Raw genomic sequence first — 21,515 nt, 5'->3', positions numbered from 1 at the left:
TATATATGACCGTTGTCTTTACTAAGGAACCCATGAAGAACCATCTTTTTTAAGAGTGTATCTATTTAGCTATGTTAGATGTGCTGAGTTCTGCACTGTGCAGACAGCTGTCAAACAATCAGAACCAATAAAATCAATACATATTATTTAGACTCCCTACCGATATAAATATTATATACACGGTCGTATGCAAATATTCAGACACCTCTGGTCCAATTACGTGCTTTATTGTTTGATTTTGCACCAAAAGCAGCAGAGAAATGCCGTATTTCCATTTGTTGCCTGTAGAGGATGTGTTCATTTATTTTCCCTTTGCTGGGAGTGTTTTAAAAAAGACAGGGCCAGTGTTGATTGAATTTACTGGACCTGACCTCTGCTCACAGTGACAGTGAAAGGGACTGAATGGACGAGCGCGTGCTGTATATAAAGCTGAGCGTGCTGCATACAAGAGGAGGTAATACAGACTGGCGAGCCATGTAAATAAACACGGCTCTGGTTCTGGGTCAGAGACGTGAAGGAGAAGATCAGGAGCCTCTCAGTCATTCAGGAGCTCTGAGTCGGGCAGTGTGTGACGAACTGGAGCAGGTTGTGAGATGTGTGTGTGTGTGTGTTGGGAACGTATGTCAGCTATGTGAATAACGCAGATGGAGAGTGTTTTGAATTCTTGTCAAATAAAACGTAAAACCCGTGAGAGTGATTTGGCGCCGTGAGGGAGGTTTAACAGCTCAGTGGCTTCTGCAGCTTATGGAGCAGAATGATTAACCTGTACATAATCTGTTAGACTAGTCACACATGTATACACACACACACACACACACACACACACACACACACACACACACACACATATATATATATATATATATATATATATATATATATATATGTGTGTGTGTGTGTGTAATCATATTCAAAATACATTTTAAACTCTAACTATATTCTATGTATATTTGATATATTTTTAAATTACATTATAAATTCTATTTTATATATACTTAGTTTTTTTTCTATATTTTGAAATTTGTATTGTATTTATATTTGTATTATTTATATTAATTCAGAGAGCATCTAACAAACAAACAAACATCAAATATTCCAAATGTAAAAAAAAACAAAAAAACGTAAAAAGTAAAATGTAGATTGTAAAACGCAAACAATGTACGAAATTTGACCAGAGCCCATGTTTTCTGGAGGATTGTTTTTTTTTTAAGCAATTTTATAATTATTTACTTTGCTGTACGTTTTGTCTTACATGTGGGTCAACAGACATCTTCCTCTGAAAGGTTTTATTTTAAGGGGCTTCGTTTTTTAGTGCGTTCTGCCTGAAATGTGCAGTGAGGAATCTTCTACAAAAGCGGAAAGAACCGTTTTAATTACTGATTTTTAAAAGTCAATACTGTCTAAAATCGTGATTCACCTTTAGTGATTAATTAAGATAAACACGCAAACAAATAAATCAACAAACTGATTATCTTTGCCTTTAATATTATGAGCTTTAAGAGATGAAGTGCACGCGTCTTTCAGTGTTTTCCAACAAGTAAATGTTTAAGGACCAGTATTGATGAAACAGATTGAGTGATATTAATAACGTTATAAAAAAACGTTATTAGAATTATTATGTCAGGTGTAATGTAAATCGGAATCATGTAAAAATAATGTTGAATCAGTTTCCATCAAAAGTTTAAAATGTTCAAAATAACTTTTTGAAGACGAAAACAAATCAGCGCAGCCGCTGCGTTATTTATTTACGACCCGTTTTCGGGTCAGCCCCGCCCTCCTGAGCTCGGATTGGCTAGCAAGGTTCGCAGTTACAGAACTCCAAAGCCCCGCCCCTCAACACTGGGATTGGCTAGTAGCTCATGCTCATAATACGGTGGTGCGTTACAGAATGGCGGAAGCCCGCGAGTACGAACTATTAACCAATCCGAGTGCAGGAGGGCGGGGCTTAGCCGGAAAACGGGTGGGAAAAAAACAAAAACCTGCTAAAGTTTCCGCCGCTCCCGATTACTGGTTACTGACGCGGTCAGTCATGTGACGTGGGGCGGTGAGGATAAATAGAGGGGACATAGTCTGGGGGCAGCTGCACGCGCTGCTAACAAATCCTCAAGATAAAATAAATAAAAGATAATAAACATGAAAGCAAAGGTTGAATCGAGGTAAAAATCCGGCCAAAAAACAAAATAAAGAGTTTATGGTGCACGAGGACGTCGCGTGCGAGTTTTAAAAAGTTTATATTTACATTCTCCTGCAATGCTGCGTAGCTCTGCGTCTCTGGGATGAAGTTTTAAATTTAGTTTTTAGTCTGTTTGTTTTGCACTACAGAGAGAGAAAAGCAGCAGCTGTTGAAAGAAAGTCGCCGAGTGGGAGAGTGAGTGCGGTGGGGGTGGCTGGGGTAGGGGGGTGGGAGGGAGGGTAGCAAGGAGTGGGGCCAAAACCTACACTCGCGCTAGAGAGGCTGGACACGGAGCGCGAGAGCGGGCGAAGAAGAGACTGTCCGAGGATGACTCTGGGCACGGACGCGTCCGACGGCTCGGCGCCGTCCGCGGACGACGTGGAGGACATCGACGTGGTTGGCGGCGACGTGGCGACGACGCAGGACGGGAGGTACGCGCCGCGCCTCGCGCCTTTCCGAACGGACTCGGAGGTGGACGACGACGACGACGACGATGACCCGGACGACGCGTCCAGGCTCGCGGCGGCCGCCAAAGACGGCAGCGGCGAGAGCGTCGTGGTCGTTGGTGGCGCGGAAAGTCCGGGCGAGTCCGTGGCCGCCGCCGCCACCGACAAGGCGTCCAAGAACGCGCTGGTGAAGCCGCCGTACTCGTACATCGCGCTGATCACCATGGCCATCCTGCAGAGCCCCAAGAAGCGGCTCACGCTCAGCGAGATCTGCGAATTCATCAGCGGCCGCTTCCCGTACTACCGCGAGAAGTTCCCCGCGTGGCAGAACTCCATCCGCCACAACCTCTCCCTCAACGACTGCTTCGTGAAGATCCCGCGCGAGCCGGGCAACCCCGGCAAAGGCAACTACTGGACGCTGGACCCGGAGTCCGCGGACATGTTCGACAACGGCAGCTTCCTGCGGCGGCGCAAGCGCTTCAAGCGCCACCAGGGCGGCGACATCCTGCGGGACACCGGAGGCTTCCTCCCGGGATTTTACCCCCCCTACGGCTACGGCTACGGCCTCCAGCTGCAAGCCCTGCACGTGCCCCACCACCACCACCATCACCATCACCACCCGTACCATCCCGCCCACACTGGGGCAACGTTTCCGTTCCAAAACGCACCGTGCGCCCTCGCCAGTCCGCCCTCCGTTTTCCCGCCGCCGCCGCCGCCCCCTCCGTCGTCTTCGTCGTCCCTGTTGGGGGCAGATCCGCGGAAGCCCTTCTACCCGGACACGGGGCTGGTGGCGCGAGCGCACAAGCTGGACATGAACTCCAACTCCAGCGCCAACGGGACCGGGAGCGCGCCCGGGCGCCCTTCACCCTTCACCATAGACAACATCATAGGCGCCGCGCCCGCGCCCGCCTACAGCCCTAACGCTGCGGCGCACGTGCTGGCCGTGATCGCGCCCTCGCTCGCGCCGCCGCCTCCGCCGCCGCCGTCAACCCTGCGAGCTCAGACTTTCTCCAGCAAGAACCTGAACGGCTGCCACTTCTGACTGGACTTGAACTTGAACCAGCCGTTTTTTGTTTGTTTGTTTTTTTATTTTAGAAAAAAAGCAAAACGCATTTCATAAGGTAGGATTGACATTTTGTGCTTTTTATTTTGGGAAACTAAAGGTCTCACTCAAGTTTTTTGGGGGTAAATTTGACACGCAGTAAGGGTGGATTCAGGTAATATGGGACATTAAATAATGCAGTGAAAATATTTCTGTTTTCTTACTTTTCCCTTTTTGGTAAATGCATTCAGATTCCTCAGTTTAAATCGGATCCAGTATAATCCGGGTTCGTGTCACTTTAATAGAATCAACACTGCTAGGTTTATTTACATTTCAAACGAAAAATAATTTGTAACTAATTGTAACTAATTAATTGTAAAAAGAATTTTTACAGCAAACTCGAGATTTAAAAAAAAAGGGGAAAAAAAAAACACACTTCACAGGGGAATTCCACCCATTTTTCAAAATTTCCTCGCAGTACAATTATTAGATGCCAACATTCATTCAGACTGCTTTGATGTGAAATGGTTCATTATAGAGAAACTTACAGACTCAGACTTTTACAGTGGTGGTGATAGGAAGCAGGGGTCACCATGACTACAGCACAAAGTCATATAGCCATTTTATTTACCATCCAAACCCACCAGTGAACCTGCACGTGTCTTCTGAGTGTTTGTATGGAAGACTGATGATGGTAAAATAGTCGTGAAAGGGGGGAAAGGTTTTCTTAGGGGGACTATTTTGCCTTAAAACACCCTGCATGTATCCTTACACCTTTTTAAAAATACACTCCAGGCCAAAAAATCATGTCACAAATCAGTTCACACAGCAACTTTGTGTGAGGGATCTTCTAGAGGTGGACGTCTGGTTCCTATCACCACCGCTGTGAACCATTCCAGATAAGTTTCTTTAGAACAGAGCATTTCACACCAAACCACTCTGAACGACTCTGTTTACATCTGAACTATTTAACTATTAAAAAAAATGGAAGTGGAGTTACCTTCACACTTATCTACACGAGCAAATGAAATCCTGTAAAAAGCAGCATTCAGTTATTTTTATCAGTAAATTGAACAGATTCTTTGTGGGAAATTGAATGAAAGAATTTCGCAATCAATGTGAGATTGAAAATTGATGTCCGTATTATATCTGAATCCACCCCAGGAATAATTCTATTTATGAACTGTAAATATGTACAATAGAAGCATCGTGAAGGCAGAAAGATCATTTAAAAAGCAGCTTGAGGTTAAGAGGTTGAGATTTCACCCTTTTTCACCTTTTTTCCTCCTAAATCTACTTTTTGAGTAGAAAATGAAAATGTTCATTCATTTCGCTCGTTGTGCTCGAATCCCTGTCCGTGGGCTTCAATGAAGATTGTCATTTGCTATTTTAATGGTTTATAAATATATATGTATGTATGTATGTATGTATGTATGTAGGTGAGGGAATTTGTGAAAAGCACTGTTAATAATAATAATAATAATAATAATAATAATACCGAGAGCGAAAACTCAGGTCGAACTCGTTTCTTTGGAGAAGCACATGGCTGGAGAGACAGTGGGGTTGTAAATAGATCACACAGGCTGAATTCCCACTCCCCTCCCTAACGAAGTGGTCGTGGTCGTGAACTTAGAGTTATTTTTCAAATCTTATTTTATTATTATTATTTTCGTCCGTAGACGATTATGTGGCGTTGGTGTAAATCGCATTACCTCTCATTCTGTTTTTGTTTTTGTTTCCCTTGTGCATAAGGTCTTATTATTATTATTATTATTTACAATGAAAATAATCTGTGAAGAGGATGTTGTTCTATGTGTAAAGACGGATGAAGCTCGTCATGTCTATAGGTCATTTTGTTGTAATGATAAGAAAATAAATGTTTTGTGAATTTTAAAGGTACTCTTTTTTGGGGTGTGCGTTCTTTACGCCAGGAACATGAAATAGAACACAATAGGGCCGCATATTAATCTACAGATTTTTTTGTTTTTTTTTGCATCAATCCAGCCTCTTTTTTTTAACCTCAACCTGTTTTCAGAGCTTCTATGCTGGTGTGGAGGCGGGGGGGGTCTCAGGTGCACTGTGCTGAACTTGCTTCACGTTAAATACTGATGTGAGACCCCATAAACAGACTCGTATCCTGTCATTTCCCTCATTTCTGAATGCACTGACTTTAAATGCACTCATATAAGTTAACATTGTCCCTTAAAGGGGAATTCCACCAATTTTTTTCAAAATTTAAGCCTAATTCAGTCTTTGTAAACAAAGTCGTTCAGGGTGCTTTGATGTGAAATAGTGCATTGTAGAGAAGCTGATCCACTCTATAGATAGAGTTTGTTTACGTCTATTGGATTATATAAATTTTGACAATTCGGCGAAATTCCCCTTTTACAGCTAAACACACTCAAGTGAATTATGCCTCGAGCTGCCTTTACCTGTTTTAGCCATGACACCTGAGGCAATAAACACAGAAGACACAGAAAAAGCAAGCTATGGAGACTCAAAGGAGCCAAGGCTGTCCTTTCCCCACAATGCCTTTCGGTGAACTAAACTGGACTTCACAGTTTGGACAGTCAGTTAGGCCTAATTGCGATGCTTTACTTGTATTTATTTATATATATATATATATCCCCAAATCATCTCGTTTTTTGCATCTATTGGTCTTACTATTAAATTTTATTAAGATTAATTCAATTAATATTAATTCATCCTATATGAGATTTACACTCCTACTAACACTATTCTGTATTATAATACTGTATTTCTAAGTGTTCTAATTCTTAATCTCTTAGCAAAAGGGTTCTATGTGGTGTCAAAAAGGGTTCTAGGCGGAACCATTTGTTAAAAGGTTCCCTGAAGAACCGTACACAATGAATCATGAAAAGAAGCATTTAAATGGTACAGAATATCGTTAAATATTGCTTTTCTAAAGATTTCCTTAAATTACCAAAGAACCCTTGAAGAACCGAGGGAGTATCGATCAGCGTCGCTATAAAATAGACCTTTTTAAACTTAGATTCCCCAATCAGGTTTTAGACCAGATTAATGGGTCACGGCCGGAGTTCAACATCAAAGCGCAGTTTGCTTATTTTTCAGAACAGAAAATCGTATTTTAGTGATGTCTGCTGGAGGCCTGTCGTTGCTCAGGCTAGGATGTAAACAGCAGTGCTGAAGTAAATAAGCAGCAGACCGGGCCTGTCCGCGCTCTCGCGAGCCGCGAGCCTCGCCGGGCTCTGATCCTGTGTGGCATCGGGAGCCACGATAATTGAGTAGTTTCTGGCAAATGACAAAGAGCGCAAATGAAAGGGGACATCGGGGTTTCTGAAAAGCCTGTAATTGAATGTGAGGCTTCTACATGGCTACCCACCATCTCTCGGGGATCCTAATTTGTAGTAGCAGTTTTATTTTCTTTTTCTCATCTGGAATCTAATCCACGATAATGCGCCGCTTTCTTTTCTGGCTGCCCGTTTGTTGATGTTGTTGCTGAAGACTTTGTCCCTTTGGGCCTGAATGAGCTGCACAGTCAGACAGATCCCCCCCAGCGAGCGCGAGCCACACACACACACATGCACGTATACACACATGCACGCTTTCTATGCTTCTTAAAAGACTCTCGGCTCCTCTTTCTTCTCCGGCGCGTTGTGTTTCTGAACATGTGCAAAAAGAGGCAAAACAGCAGAAGCGCGAGTCCATTCGAGGCTCGCCCGAGCGCGCGGTTGGGTGGAAGGCCTTTCTTAAACGGCTAAATTTGCTCGGCGGGGTGTTTTTGACAGCTTATTATTAGGAGTGAAAGGAGGGGGCTGCGCGCGCTCCCGCGAGCTCCTTCTCTCCCTCTCGGAGCCACTGAAGCGAACACGCACGGGTTTGTTGGGAACCTTAATGGAGTTTGTTGGCTCACAGGCTTATTGGCAGAATTAGCATCAGAAAAAGGAAATAACTCGGAAAAATGTGCGGACAAAACTTTCAGGATGTTATTATGAATTTAGAACGATTCGCAGCGGATTTTTATTGTTCGATTATTTATTTATTTTTGAAAATATCTAGATTATAGATCATTGATCATTTCAAATTTTCTTTTAAATCTTCTTCTTCTTATTTTTATCAGTTACAGTATCCAGCTGGATGTCTGTATATAACGTGTTGTGCACTGTTATTCATGTTTTTATTAGATTTTTCTGTTCTATTCTATTCTATTCTATTCTATTAACAAACCATCATCAATACGTGCAGAAGGGAAACGAGGTTGAAAACCAGATATTATTATTATTATTATTACTACACTGTATAAAACGGCTCGTCAGATCAACCTAAAAAAAATGTAATATGGTAACAAGCAATTAAAACTAATTTTATTCAACAAAAAAAAAATTGGAAATTATTGAAAGAATCGTTCATTCAAAGTATTAATTTAGGTTGAATAAAACTAATTAATTTACTTTTTTTAGCACAATAATTAATTTTCTAGGTTGATCTGACGAGCTATTTTTACAGTGTGTTATTATTATTATTATTATTATTATTATTATTGCTGTTGTTGTTGTCGCCATGTTTAATTTTGTTCCATATTGCTCATAGTTGTAATGTATAAAATTGCTTAAGATATTAGGAGCTGTTAAAATGATCTTTAATTAATTGTTGTATATATTATCAATGCTTACTAATTATTATTATTATTATTATTATTATTATTATTATTATTATTATTATTATGAATATTATTATTATTATTATTATTATTATTATTATTATTGTGGATGAAGTGGTCTTTATAATGTTGTTTCAGTTTGACCCCAGTCCTCTTAGCAGAGGTCATGTGTGTCAGTCAGAAAGCGTGAAAGGAAAGCTCGTGCGGGCTGGAGGTGGCGCGAGGTCAACGCAGAATCGCTCTGTGATTTTGATCTTTAAACGCAGCTAAAAGGTAAAGCCGTTATTTCAGACTGACATCATATATCAAATATCATATACAGTCTATATGATGATATGATGATGGACCTGAGCTACAGGTTGGGGATAAAAGTCGAGTGAGGGTTGAGCGACGCCTTCGAACCACCTCCAGCCTCTCCTCTCTGCTGTTAGGCCGCCGCTGGCTTTAGTTTGGGCGGCTTTCCGGCAGAAGAGGAGTCTGGTTCTCTCCTCCGGGGCGCTGGGTCTGCTTCTCCATGAGAAACCTCCTCTCTGCCTTCTAATCGAATCGATAGTGTTAAATCATGGGTTACATGGCAAAGGCTAACAGCCCTAAGTCCCTCTAATTACCCTCAGCTTTCAGCTTTCATTTTTTCCTGCCCCATGTGGTGTGTTGGTTACACCGTGCCGGACCACCCATGTAGCCCACGGCACATCACCACTTCTGCTCTCGCGCTGTGTCGTTTCAAAGCGAATGCATGTTAAAGAGCGACTCCTAAACCCGCTGCAGTGTCGCGTTTTCTCTTCCTTCTGCTTGAATTGCTCACACGTTTATATTTTCCCGCGTGCTTTCCTCTCTGTTCACCTCTGCTGCACCGAGCGCGTGCTTTCAGCCTCTGTTTGGCCTCCTACTTATTTGTATTTTTTCCATACAGGCGTTTATTTGGAGCGTCTAATTTTAGGATAATGGCTGTAGACAGTTTTAGCAGATTAGCGCGAGCTGCTTCACGTGCTCAGATTTGGGGAAGCTGATACACTCCTGTAGATTCAGGAGAGACAGAAACCCCCCGTTTCAGTGAGACCGTCTTGGAGTGCCACTCGCTGTGGGCGAGTCTAATGTTGTTTCACCCCAAAACAACGTATTAAATATTGAATTAGTGAGTGCACGAGCGGTGAGAGATTAATCTATCACACTGGATCCGTCCGGATTACAGATGTAAATCTGGGAAGTGATGCTGGCAGACCGGCCCAAACCTCATAATAATCACAATAATAATAATAGCGCCACGTTCACCGACCATAGGACAATATTTATACATTTACTTACGCACATCTTCTTTCTATTTGCTCTTCCTAACCACCACCACCACCACCACCATCATCATCATCATCATCATCATCATTATTATTATTATTAGGATTAATACTAGAAGCAATTGTTGCATTATATTTCTTTCTAAAATTAATAAGAAAATCAAAACCAATTTTTAACAGGATTTTAAACAGGCAGTATTAAAGTACATAAAGGAAAATAACAGATTTATAACCGGACTTGAACCGGTTTAAAATCGATTATTAATCCAGTTTATTTCCCAAATGTGAAGCTAAACAGCGAGTAATTAATTCTATTACAGAATAATTTTTATATAATTCTCCTCCTGTTATTATTATTATTATTATTATTATTATTATTATTACTGCTAGTAATAAGAGTAGTGTTGTTGCTGTTGTTTTCAAACAACATCAGCAATAATAATAATAATAATAATAATAATAATAATAATACTTACACTTAATAGTAATTACCCTTTCTAGTAATACTAGTTAAAGGAGAATTACACCAATTGTAAACAAAGATGTAAACAAAGTCATTCAGAGTGGTTTGATGTGAAACGTACTGGCTGATTTCTTTACAGTGGTGATGATGGGAACCAGAGGTCACAAAGCAAATAAACGTTTTATTCACTATCCTAAACCACTAGTTTTGAATATCTATGAAGCCGTTAAACTCTTCAGACGTCTGGTTCCTATCACCACCACTGTAAACACCTCAGACTCGGTAAGTTTCTCTAGAACAGAGCGTTTCACCCCAAACCACTCTGAATCACTCTGTTTACATCTTAACCACTTAATCACGCAGACATTTTGAGAAATCGGTGGAACGTCCCTTTAAGGTCTTATCATAAGGTCATCGCTATTTTTTTTAAACTCTTTTTAAAGGTAGGTATTTAGAAAGTTAGACTGTCGGTAACGCGGACGTCACCACCGCACCTGATGTCCAATCTGCCTGTCGGTGTGTGATGATGAGGACGGGGTCATCTCAGTAGGAGCCACAGATTTGCCTGTGTTTTGATGCTCATGGGTCGAACCTCCTCACAGTATCTCAGAAGGCGTTAAAAGCTGCGCGCGCAGGGACAATGCAGAGCTACAGTCTTGCATTATATATATTATAATTGAGGTTTTATTGTTTTCCAATATGTTAAACCCAGCAAATGAGTAGAAAGTGTGCAACTTTATTTGCCTTATTATTGTCACTTAGAAAATTAACAGGGTGCCCAAACTTTTGCATACAACCGCATATAAGCATAATGTCTTATATATGCATAGGACCCCTCTGTGATTGCCCCCCCCCCTCCCGTTCTCTCTCTCTCTCTCTCTTCGTTACACGCACACTCGCCGTGGTGAAATAAACAGATGAGTGGAGCTCTCGCGCTCATTGTGCTGGAATGCGGTCCCCTGACACGCCGGACACTGAGAGCGGAGATGTACGGCCACAATAAATGAGGCCCTCCCTGCGTGTTTTTCCAGCGCGCTGAGGAATCCTCCGCTTAATTAATTTAGCGTGTGTAAATAAAGCGCAGATACAGGACTCCCCTCTTCTCTGGAAACAAAATATTAACTTTGGACGTGTTCGCCTCATCTACTCCGACACGCTCAGGCGCGCCGAGGGCACCTGCTGCTGCTGCGCTCCCATCCCACACACACAGCGAGCTACGCGCCGTCTGCGGGTAAAGCGCCTTCGCAGAGCTGTGCTCCCTTAAAGGGGAACTCCACCCGTTTTTCAAAATTCCTTCTTAATTCAGTTGAAACGTCAACAATGTCAGTCAAGGCGGTTTGACGTGAAACGTTTGAAACGTTTGCAACGTTCATTGTTGAGAAACATGCTCATTCGGATTTCTTTACAGTGGTGGCGATAGGAACCAGACGTCTACAACGCAGATATAGACTTTTTATTTACATTTTCCGAAAACGACCAGTAAACCTACACTATTAAAGATGGTTCTCTTCAAGGGTTCTTTAGTGAAGACAATGGCTCTAGAACCATGTACACTCAAAGAACCATCTGCATGCTTAAAGGGTTCTTTGCATGGTGAAATGGTTCTTCTGACCGATGGAGAATTTGTTGTATGTGGTTCTCTGTAGCACCAAAAAGGGTTCTCCGGCTGTACTGTCAAGGGTCCTTTGAATGGTGAAATGGTTCTTCATATGGATGGAGAATTTGTTGTATGTGGTTCTATATAGAAGCTTTTGTAGCCAATCTGAATAACGTTTGAAGCTTTTTGGTACTATATAGAACCCTTTTTGCTAAGAATGTACCAGAAGGGGTCTTTGGCTTGTAACAATAGTGGAACCCTTTTTGGTGTTATAGAAAACCTGTTTCAAAAAGGGTTCTATATAGGACCAGCTACAGCACATTCTCCATCAATCTGAAGAACCCTTTCACAATGCAAAAAACCCTTTATTCAAGGGCTCTTTGAGTGTTTTCAAGGGTTCTTTACTAAAGAACCATTGAAGAACCATCTTTTTAAGAGTGTAGCTTATTGATGATGGGTGAAAATGTAGCACCAAAAAGTGTACTTCTATTGTTACAATCTTTTCATCATAACTACAGCAGAACCCTTTTTGGTGCTGTATAGATCCCTTTTCATAAAAGGTCTATATAGAACCATGGAACCATATACAACACATTCCCCATTAATCTGAAGAACGATTTCATGATGCACAGAACCATTTAAGCATGCAAATTATTCTTTCGGTGCGCATGATTCTATATATTTATTGTCTTTGCTAAGAACCCATGAAGAACCTTTTTTAATGGTACTTGTGTCATCTGAGTTGTAGTGCTGATAATGATGCAATAGTGGTGAATCTGAAAAAAAAGTTTTTTTTTAAAGTATGTTTTAAGCCAAAAATGCTTACTAAAGAACCATCTTCAAAGGTTCTTTAGTAAAGACAATGGCTCTAGAACCGTGAACATTCAAAGAACCATTTGCATGCTTAAATAGTTCTTTGGATGGTGAAATTGTTCTTCATATGGACGTGGAATGTGTTGTATATGGTTCAATATAGCACCAAAAATGGTTCTTCCATTGTTACAACCTTGACATTGTAACTACAGCAGAACCCTTTTTGGTGCTGTATAGCACCTTTTTCAAAAAGAGTCTATATAGAACCGTAGAACCATATACAACACATTTCCCATCAATCTGAAGAACGATTTCATGATTTACAGAGCCATTTAATCATGCAAATGGTCCTTTGCATGCTCATGATGCTATATAGAACCGTTGTCTTTACTGAGAACCCTTGAAGAACCTTTTTTTAAAGAGTGTACACGTGTCGTCTGAGTTGCAGTGCTGATAATTGTACAATTGTGGTGAACTGGAAAAAATAATATTCTTAAAGTATGTTTAAATTCAAAACTTTATCTCAAAACTCTGGGATGCATTGAATGACGTCTGGTTCCTATCACCACCACTGTGAACAATTCTGACATGATTATGGTAAAATAGTGGTAAATCTAAAAAAATAAGTTTTCTTTGGGGACGTTTTTGCCTCACAACACCCTGCATGTATCCCTCCACCATGAATGGATGAAAATAAATGGATTAAAATACATTTTAAGTGAAAATCTTTTCATAAAACATAAAAAGCTTTTAGAGGTGGACGTCTGGTTCCTATCACCACCACTGTGAACAATTCTGACCGGGTAAGTTTCTCTAGAGCTGGGCATTTCATACCAAACCACTCTGAATGAGTTTACACACACACACACATACACATCATCTAAACCGCTTATCCCTCTGGGTCACGGTGGGGTGCTGGAGCCTATCCCAGCTATCATTAGGCGGAAGGCAGGATACACCCTGGACAGGTTGCCAGTGAATGACTTTACATCTTAGTTATTTAATTATCCAGAAATTTTGACAAATCGGTGGAACTTCCGCTTAAAAAGCCTGCAAGCTGACCTACTGGTCGCACAGCGAGCTGTAAACGTGCCTATGCACTAAGCTTGCTGGCTCAAAACCTTCATTCTTGGATGTGGTTCATCCATGTAAGTAGCTTAACGGCACCTATTGCCCTTCTCTAACTTCATTTTCTGCAAGGTTGGCTTACTAACCCACAAATGTAGCTCGCTGCAAAAAAGGCCTTTCCATGAGCATTTTTAGTGTTTATACAGGCTCCGTGCTGACATAACTTTGCCTCAGTTGTTTTCTAGGGAGTCACAAAAGCTGCTCACTGTTTTGTAGTAACATGTTTTTACAGATTTTCCGTGCTTCAGAAATGCTAAGATATTCATATTTCACTGTGTTTTGAGAAACACGGCCACTCAGGAGTCCAGCAGTGCAGGCCTTTCTAAAAAGGCCTCTCAGCGAGGTTTGGTCAGACAGTGACCCGGTAATAGCATTTAATATGTATGATTACACTGTGAAATGTAAACGTTGGGTTTAATTAAAGGGGAACTCCACCGTCTTTTCAAAATTTCTGCATAATTCAGCCACTGCGATGTAAACAAATCCAGTGGCTTGAGGTGAATTGATGCTTTGCAGAGAAACTCACTGACTCAGATTCATCCACAGTGGTGCTGATAGGAACCAGGAGGGGCAATTTCTACAAACAGAGCCATTTTATTTACCATGAAAATGACCGGTGAACACAAACGTGACTTTTGAGTTTTTATGTGTAATGTTGATAGTAGTGAAAGCAAAAAAAGATTTTTGGGGGTACTACACACTAAAAAAGATGGTTCTGCAAGGGTTCTTTAGATGAGGGAATGGTTCTATATAAAATCATGAACACTATAACCATAAATGGTTCTTTGCATAGCAAAGTGGTTCATCAGACTGATGGAGAATGTGTTATATGTGGTTCTATATAGAAGCTTTTGGAAAATGGTTCTCACAAAAAATGCTCAACTATTGTTACAAGCTTGACATTATAACAATGAAAGAATGCTTATTGGTGCTACATAGAACCATCTAGAACCAAAAGTTAGAAACATTTCATGCTTAAAAGGTTCTTTGTATAATGAAAGGGTTCTTCAGATTGATGGAGAATGTGTTGTATTAGAATCAGAACCAGAATGTAATGGCCAAGTGTGTTGACACACAAAAGGAACTTGGTTCTAGTAATATATTATATATATACTATTCTCCTGTTGTTACAAGCTTGAAAACAATAGAACTCTTTTTGGTGCTACATAGAACCACATGCAACACATTCTCCATCAATGTGAAGAACCATTTCACCATGCGAAGAACCCTGAAAGCATGACATGATTCTAACTCATGGTTCTAAATAAAACCTTTTTTTTAAATAAAGAACCTTTGAAGAACCAACTTTGTAAGTGTGTATTTTGCTGAACTGCGCTCTGGAGGTACCTCTCTGCCAGAAATGGATTTAGAGAAATAAGTTTTAGGCCAAAACCTAAAACCTCAAAACTTTTGTAAACAGTGTTCCGGGCGTCACGCAGCGTATTCATGAAACACAAACCTACCTCACAGAGCTTCTGGAGGTGGACGTCTGGTTCCTATCACCACCACTGTGAACAATTCTGACTCTGTAATTTCCTCTAGAATGGAACGTTTCACACCAAACCGCTCTGAAGGACTTTATTTACATCTGAACAACATAATTACACAGAGATTTAGAAAAAACAGTGGGATTCACATTGAAGTAAAGATGGGAGGCTAATTGCCGCACTTTGTTTCTGAGTAAACTAACCAATGAATTCTACCTCAGACAGATTTAAACTTTAGGAAACTAACCAAAAATGTATATTTCTAGTAACACACGAAGTGCACCACACAGAAAATATCACTGATTCGTTAAATACACAAATCTTACATTTCGGCTCAGGGATGTTTGAATGTCTTACTGTTCAGAATCTAAACTGTGATTTACAGGAGAGTGTTGATGGAAGGGTCCAACGGCATCCAGAGAAAATCGTCAGTCAGCCACTGAGTTGAGTCAGTTACTGAGTCGAGTGAGTCACTGAGTCAGGTTATTCATTCAGTTATTCACTTATGTTGATGTGAGTCAGTTCTCTAAAACTGTCTGCTTCAGCGAATCAACGTCTAATATAACAATGCGTTTCATTCTTTCTTTCTTTCTGTCTTTCTTACTTTCTGTCTTTCTTCTTTCTTTCTTTCTTTCTTTCTTTCTTTCTTTCTTTCTTTCTTTCTTTTTGTCATTTCTTTCTTACTTTCTGTCTTTTTTTTCTTTCTTTTTTCTTTCTTTTTGTCTTTCTTTCTTTCTTGCTTGCTTTTCTTTCTTTCTTTCTTTCTTTCTTTCTTTCTTTCTGTCTTTCTTTTCTTTCTTTCTTTCTTTCCTTTTTTCTTTCTTTTTTCTTTCTGTCTTTTTTCTTTCTTTCTGTCTTCTTTCTTTCTTTATTTATTTCTTTTTGTCTTTCTTTCTTGCTTGCTTTTCTTTCTTTTTGTCTTTCTTTCTTCTTTCTTGCTTTTCTTTCTTCCTTTTCTTTCTTTCTTTCTTCCTTTTCTTTTTCTTTCTTTCTTTCTTTCTTTCTTTCTTTCTTTCTTTCTTTCTTTCTTTCTGTGTTTCTGTCTTTTTTCTTTCTTTCTGTCTTTCTTACTTTCTGTCTTTTTTCTTTCTTTCTTTCTGTCTTTCTTTTTTCTTTCTTTCTTTCTTTCTTTCTTTCTTTCTTTCTTTCTTTCTTTCTTTCTTCTTTCTTTCTTTCTTTCTGTCTTTCTGTCTTTTTTCTTTCTTTCTTTCTTTCTGTCTTTCTGTCTTTTTCTTTCTTTCTGTCTTTCTGTCTTTTTTCTTTCTTTCTTTCTTTCTTTCTTTCTTTCTTTTGTCTTTCTTTCTTTTTTCTTTCTTTTGTCTTTCTTTCTGTCTTTCTTTTTTCTTTCTTTTGTCTTTCTTTCTTTCTTTCTGTCTTTCTTTCTTCTTTCTTTTTTCTTTCTTTCTTTCTTTCTTTCTTTCTTTCTTTCTTTCTTTCTTTCTTCTTCTTTCTTCTTTCTTCTCTTCTTTCTTTCTTTCTTTCTTTCTTTCTTTCTTTCTGTTTCTAAGGCCACAAACAGAATCAGGTTTAAAGGGGCACAAACTAACAAGGTAAAAAGGGTCCGATTTGATTTCAGGTTGACTTCATGCAACATCATTGTGTTAAAGAGCCCTTTATCCTATATTGTATTGTATTTTATGTTCTTTTCTTGAGGTCCACTTATAACATTTTTGTTATTTTACGCCTCAAAAACAGTCATCAATTATTTTTACACAACCCTTTCAAACCTCTTAGAATTAAACAGACTATTTCATTAGTGTGCTTTTCAGACTGATATATTGCTGCTGTTGATACAAAACCTTGTATCTCCAAAATAGTAACTTTACAGGAGAAGGAAAAACGTACTATACTTTTAATGTAAGTCAATGGAACCAGAATTTGAAATTGAATTTGAAAGTGAAATTTACACACAATGTAAAGGACAACAGGCATTTTCAAATTATGTCAAAAACTGAAAAGCGAAAAAATTGGAGATATGAGGTTTTGTTCCAACAGCCGCGATATGTAAATGAGCTCTGTTCTGATTGGCAGTCTTGTATTGCCTCATTCAGAATGCATTCAAAGCTGAAACCCTCCTTAGAACTTCGGTGTGAACTGCTGTAGGCTGAATAGGTGGATATATATTTAAATATCTTATTTTTGTGACATCACAGAAACAATCACTTCAGAACAGGATGTTTTTGCAGCTTGGTTGCCATAATTGGACTGGGGGGGGGGTGAATGGTTCCGTTTGAAACTTTAACAGTGTTTACAAATTGCTTCAAACTCCTCTATTTGAAAAAAAAGACAACACAGAAGGAGTCACGGAGAACAGATTAGCTAGTTTATACAGAATGTGATCTATTTAGCTTTCTACTCATTTGCATTAAACACAGATGGACCCTCACTAGTCATTTTGGGGTGGTGGCTGTTTTTGGTGGGCTTGCTAGGTGACCTGGCAGAAGCGGCCCCTCCTCCTCTGAAGGGATAAACGGTTCGTTAGTGTAAGCTGCCCTCGGTTTTGCCCACACAACCACTGTGCAAACTCTCCTCCGGCGTGTCGCCCGGTCTGCAGCTGAACTGAACCCTACAGGGACCCTTCAGGGTGAGTTTTATTAGAGGCCCAGGGGCTTTAACTGGTGACCCTCACACCGGCGGCATGACAGAGAGGGGCAGCTGCTGCTCGCCCACAAACACAGTTTGCTTTATACTAGCAGGATATCAGTCACATGGCCCCAGAAACACTGCACTGCGCATGCGCAACACCATCGTTTGGTGGTGTACGCCTATTTATCACATTTAAAGGGGAACTCAACCAATTTTTAAAATTTGGTGTAATTCAATGGCTATGTGAGTAGATTCATTCACAGTGGTTTGATATGAAATGGTTCATTGTAAAGACAATTTTTTAAAAGTGGTGGTGATAGGAACCAGGCGTTATGGTGTCTACAACACAATTTTATTTGCTGTCCAGAATGCCCAGTGAACCTACACGTGTCTTCAGAGGTTTTATATGTAATGTTATTCATGGTATAATCGTCATAAATCTGTAAAAAGAGTTTTCTTTGGGGACTATTTTGTCTCAAACAACCTGGACTTTAAAAAGTACATTTTAGGCCAATACATTATTTTATAGCTATATCAAAGCATTGTCTCAGACCTCTACTTATAACTGATTTATGTAATACATTTCTGTCAGGGAGCTGTTAGAGGCATTAACTGTTAACTGTGAACAATTTTGATGGAGCATTTCACATCAAACCAATCTAAATAATTTAATAATAATGCTGAAAATTTGCCACATTCTTCTGACTTTTATATATGATGGTTATAATGGCAAGGTAGTGGTAAATCATGCCATATTTTGCCTTAAAATGTCCTCCCATTTGTGTACCTCTCAACCATGAATAGATTTGAAAAAGCACATTTTCGGCAAACGCATGATCTAAAAACAACTGTAAAACAATATCTCAGTCATTAAGCAGCATATTTATAACTTTCATACAAGAACCTTCTGTGAGGGAATGACTTTTTTTCTAGGGAAGCTCTGAGCTACACTCTTAGGAAAAAGGACCCTGTATACAGTACAATCTTAAAAAAGATGGTTCTCCGAGGGTTCTTTGCCATGAATGGATTCAAAAAGTACATTTAAAAACAATTGTAAAACAATATCTCAGGCAGCATATCGCCATCATCGGAACAAAACCTTGTATCTCCATTTTTGTCGTTTTTCAGTGTTTGACATAATTTGAAAATACCTGTTTCCCTTTACGTTGTGTGTAAATTTCATGACAAATGGACCAAAATAAATGGCCCAAAATGATCTGGAAAAAATTCTGGTTCCACTGACTTACATTAAAAGTAAAGTATGTTTTTTGCTTCTCCTGTAAAGTTACCATTATGGAGATACGAGGTTTTGTTCCGACAACAGTGACATGCACAACTGTTTCATCCGAGATCTTTCTGTGAGGGAACATTTAGAGGCATGAGACTCTTCTGATGTCTGGTTCACCACCACTGTGAACAACAATTCTACACTCTTAAAAATGATTGTTTTAAGAGATTTTAAGGTTTTTAAGCATTCTTTATTAAAAAAAAATAGTTCTATATAGAACCATGAACACTCAAAGAAACCTTTGCATGATTAAAGTGTTCTTTGAATTGTAAAATCGTTCTTCAGATTGATGGAGAATTTGTTGTTTATGGCTCTATGTAGCACTAAAAATGGTTCCACTGTTGTTACAAGCCAAAGAACCCCTTTTTGGTATATTCTTAGCAAAAAAGGCTCTATATAGTACCAAAAAAAGGGCTTGTAACAATAGTGGAACCCTTTTTGGTGCTATATAGAACCCTTTTCAAAAAGCTTCTTCATAGAACCATATACAACGCATTCTTCATCAATCTGAAGAACCATTTCACAATGCAAAGAAACATTTAATCTGTGTTCATGACTCAAAGAACTTGTCTTGACTAAAGAACCCTTGAAGAACCACCTTTTATAAGAGTGTAGAATTGCTGTTCACAGTGGTGGTGAATGGAACCAGACGTCTGATAAGGTAAGCCTCTAAAAACTCCCTCACAGAAAGATCTTGGATGAAACAGTTGTGCATGTCACTGTTGTCGGAACAAAACCTCGTATCTCCATAATGGTAACTTTACAGGAGAAGCAAAAAACATACTTTACTTTTAATGTAAGTCAATGGAACCAGATTTTTTTCCAGATCATTTTGGGTCATTTCTGTTGGTCCATTCGCCATGAACTTTACACACAGTGTAAAGGGAAACAGGCATTTTCAAATTACGTCAAACACTGAAAAACGACAGAAATGGAGATACAAGGTTTTGTTCCGATGGTGGCGATATGCTGCCTGAGATATTGTTTCACAATAGTTTTTAAATGTACTTTTTGAATCCATTCATGGCAAAGAACCCTCGGAGAACCTTCTTTTTTAAGGTTGTACTGTATACAGGGTCCTTTTTGCGAAGAGTGTAGCTCGGTGAGCTTCCCTAGAAAGTCTGTTTACACTCTAAAGATTGAACTACGCACATTTTTTAATGCTGGAATTCCATTTGAACCATAATAAAGTGGATATGTTTTGGCTTAGACAACAAAATCACAATGATTATGTAAATGTCTCCATCATAAACCAGGCCAGGCCTCCAAACGTGTCACTTACATCTAACACAGACGTGTTTAAACAGAGCAGCTCTGAACACACTGGAGTGTAATTTTCTAATCTAGAGGTCAGACATTTTAACGACCAGAGTGGCACAGAGGTGGTGATTTTGGTATTACAGAGCTGTGAGGAGTTTACAGAGAAGGTATCTGATGTGCTGAGCTGCTTCTCAAATGCAAGAGCAGAAAATTCCTCAGTAAAGCCATCAGAGCTCTGTCTAAACAAAAATATGACCGTCTTATGGGCGTCTGGTTGAAGCCACAGTCGCTTTTCATCTCCAAATTAAAACGTAATTCCCGTGTCAGGTTTAACGATCCTGCTTTCCACAGAAAAAAGGGATGCAAAAAGTGCAGCAGTGAGCCGTTAAAGGCGCGTCTATCCCGGAGCCAGGTAGGGAAACTCGGTCCGAGCGGAGGAGGTTCATATCTTCATAAAAGCGCGGTTTGTTTTCGGAGAGGAATGAGGGGGAAAGTCCCGCCATAGAGAAGAGCAGAAGCAGAAGAAACACGAGGCGTTTACCGTCCGGTGAGTGAAACGCGAGCGGGATGGAGGTCGCGAGGCCAAACTTTTTAAGACTAATGTTTATTTAGAGAAGCGCGCTGTCTGTCCGCCAGGCTCGAGCTCGATGTCTTTAGCAGATCTGCTGCTTGTCCGGACCCCCGACAACCCCACAACACCACCCCCACCCTGGGGGAACTTCTGAATAAGAATAAAAAAAGCTAAACAAATATATATTTCACACTTTTTTAACGTTTCACACACGTAATTCTTGTTTTTTTAACCCCCAACATGGTTCTTTAAGGGTTCTTTAGCAAAGCCAATGGTTCTACATAGAACCATGTACACTCAAGGAACCATTTGCATGCTGAGTGTTCTTTGAGCAGTGAAATGCTTCTTCAGACTGATAGCAAATGCATTGTATATGGTTCTATTTAGTAGAACATGGTTCTCTGTAGCACTGGAAAGGGTTCTTCTACTCAAAGAACCCTTTGCATGCTTAGTGTTCTTCGCATGGTGAAAGGGTTCTTCAGATTGATAGTAAATATGTCGTAGATGGTACCAAAAAGAGTTGTTTGGCTTGTAACTATATAGGAACGATTTTTGCTGCACTCTTAAAAGGGTGGTTCTTCAAGCGTTCTTTAGCAAAGCCAATGGTTCTACATAGAACCACGAACACTCTTGGAACTATTTGTGTGCTTAGTGTTCTTTGCATGGTGAAATAGTTCCTCAGACTGATGGAGAATGAGTTGTATATGGTACAATGGAACAATATAGA

At 39.9% G+C, this 21,515-nt stretch overlaps 1 protein-coding gene across 2 annotated transcripts in view; it reads left to right on the top strand.

Annotated features, from left to right (window-relative positions):
- Positions 1 to 2,054: 2,054 nt before the first annotated feature.
- foxd2 (forkhead box D2) overlaps positions 2,055 to 21,515 on the top strand; it is a 21,795-nt gene continuing 2,334 nt past the window's right edge. Inside the window, exon 1 of one of the 2 annotated variants that reach the window (XR_005007685.1) lies at positions 2,055 to 3,740. Coding sequence is in view for 1 of the 2 variants with exons in the window: in XM_036579543.1 (XP_036435436.1) it covers positions 2,501 to 3,661 (1,161 nt within the window). In the remaining variant the exon portion in view is untranslated. Of the gene's footprint in view, positions 5,557 to 21,515 lie in introns of those variants that run through there. The other variant, XM_036579543.1, reaches the window with a different exon arrangement.

This window comes from Colossoma macropomum, unplaced genomic scaffold (genome assembly GCF_904425465.1).
Source record: "Colossoma macropomum unplaced genomic scaffold, Colossoma_macropomum, whole genome shotgun sequence".
Taxonomy (NCBI): Eukaryota; Metazoa; Chordata; class Actinopteri; order Characiformes; family Serrasalmidae; genus Colossoma; species Colossoma macropomum.
The sequence above is the reverse complement of the archived record's forward strand: the minus strand, read 5'-3'. Positions and strand labels throughout refer to the sequence as shown.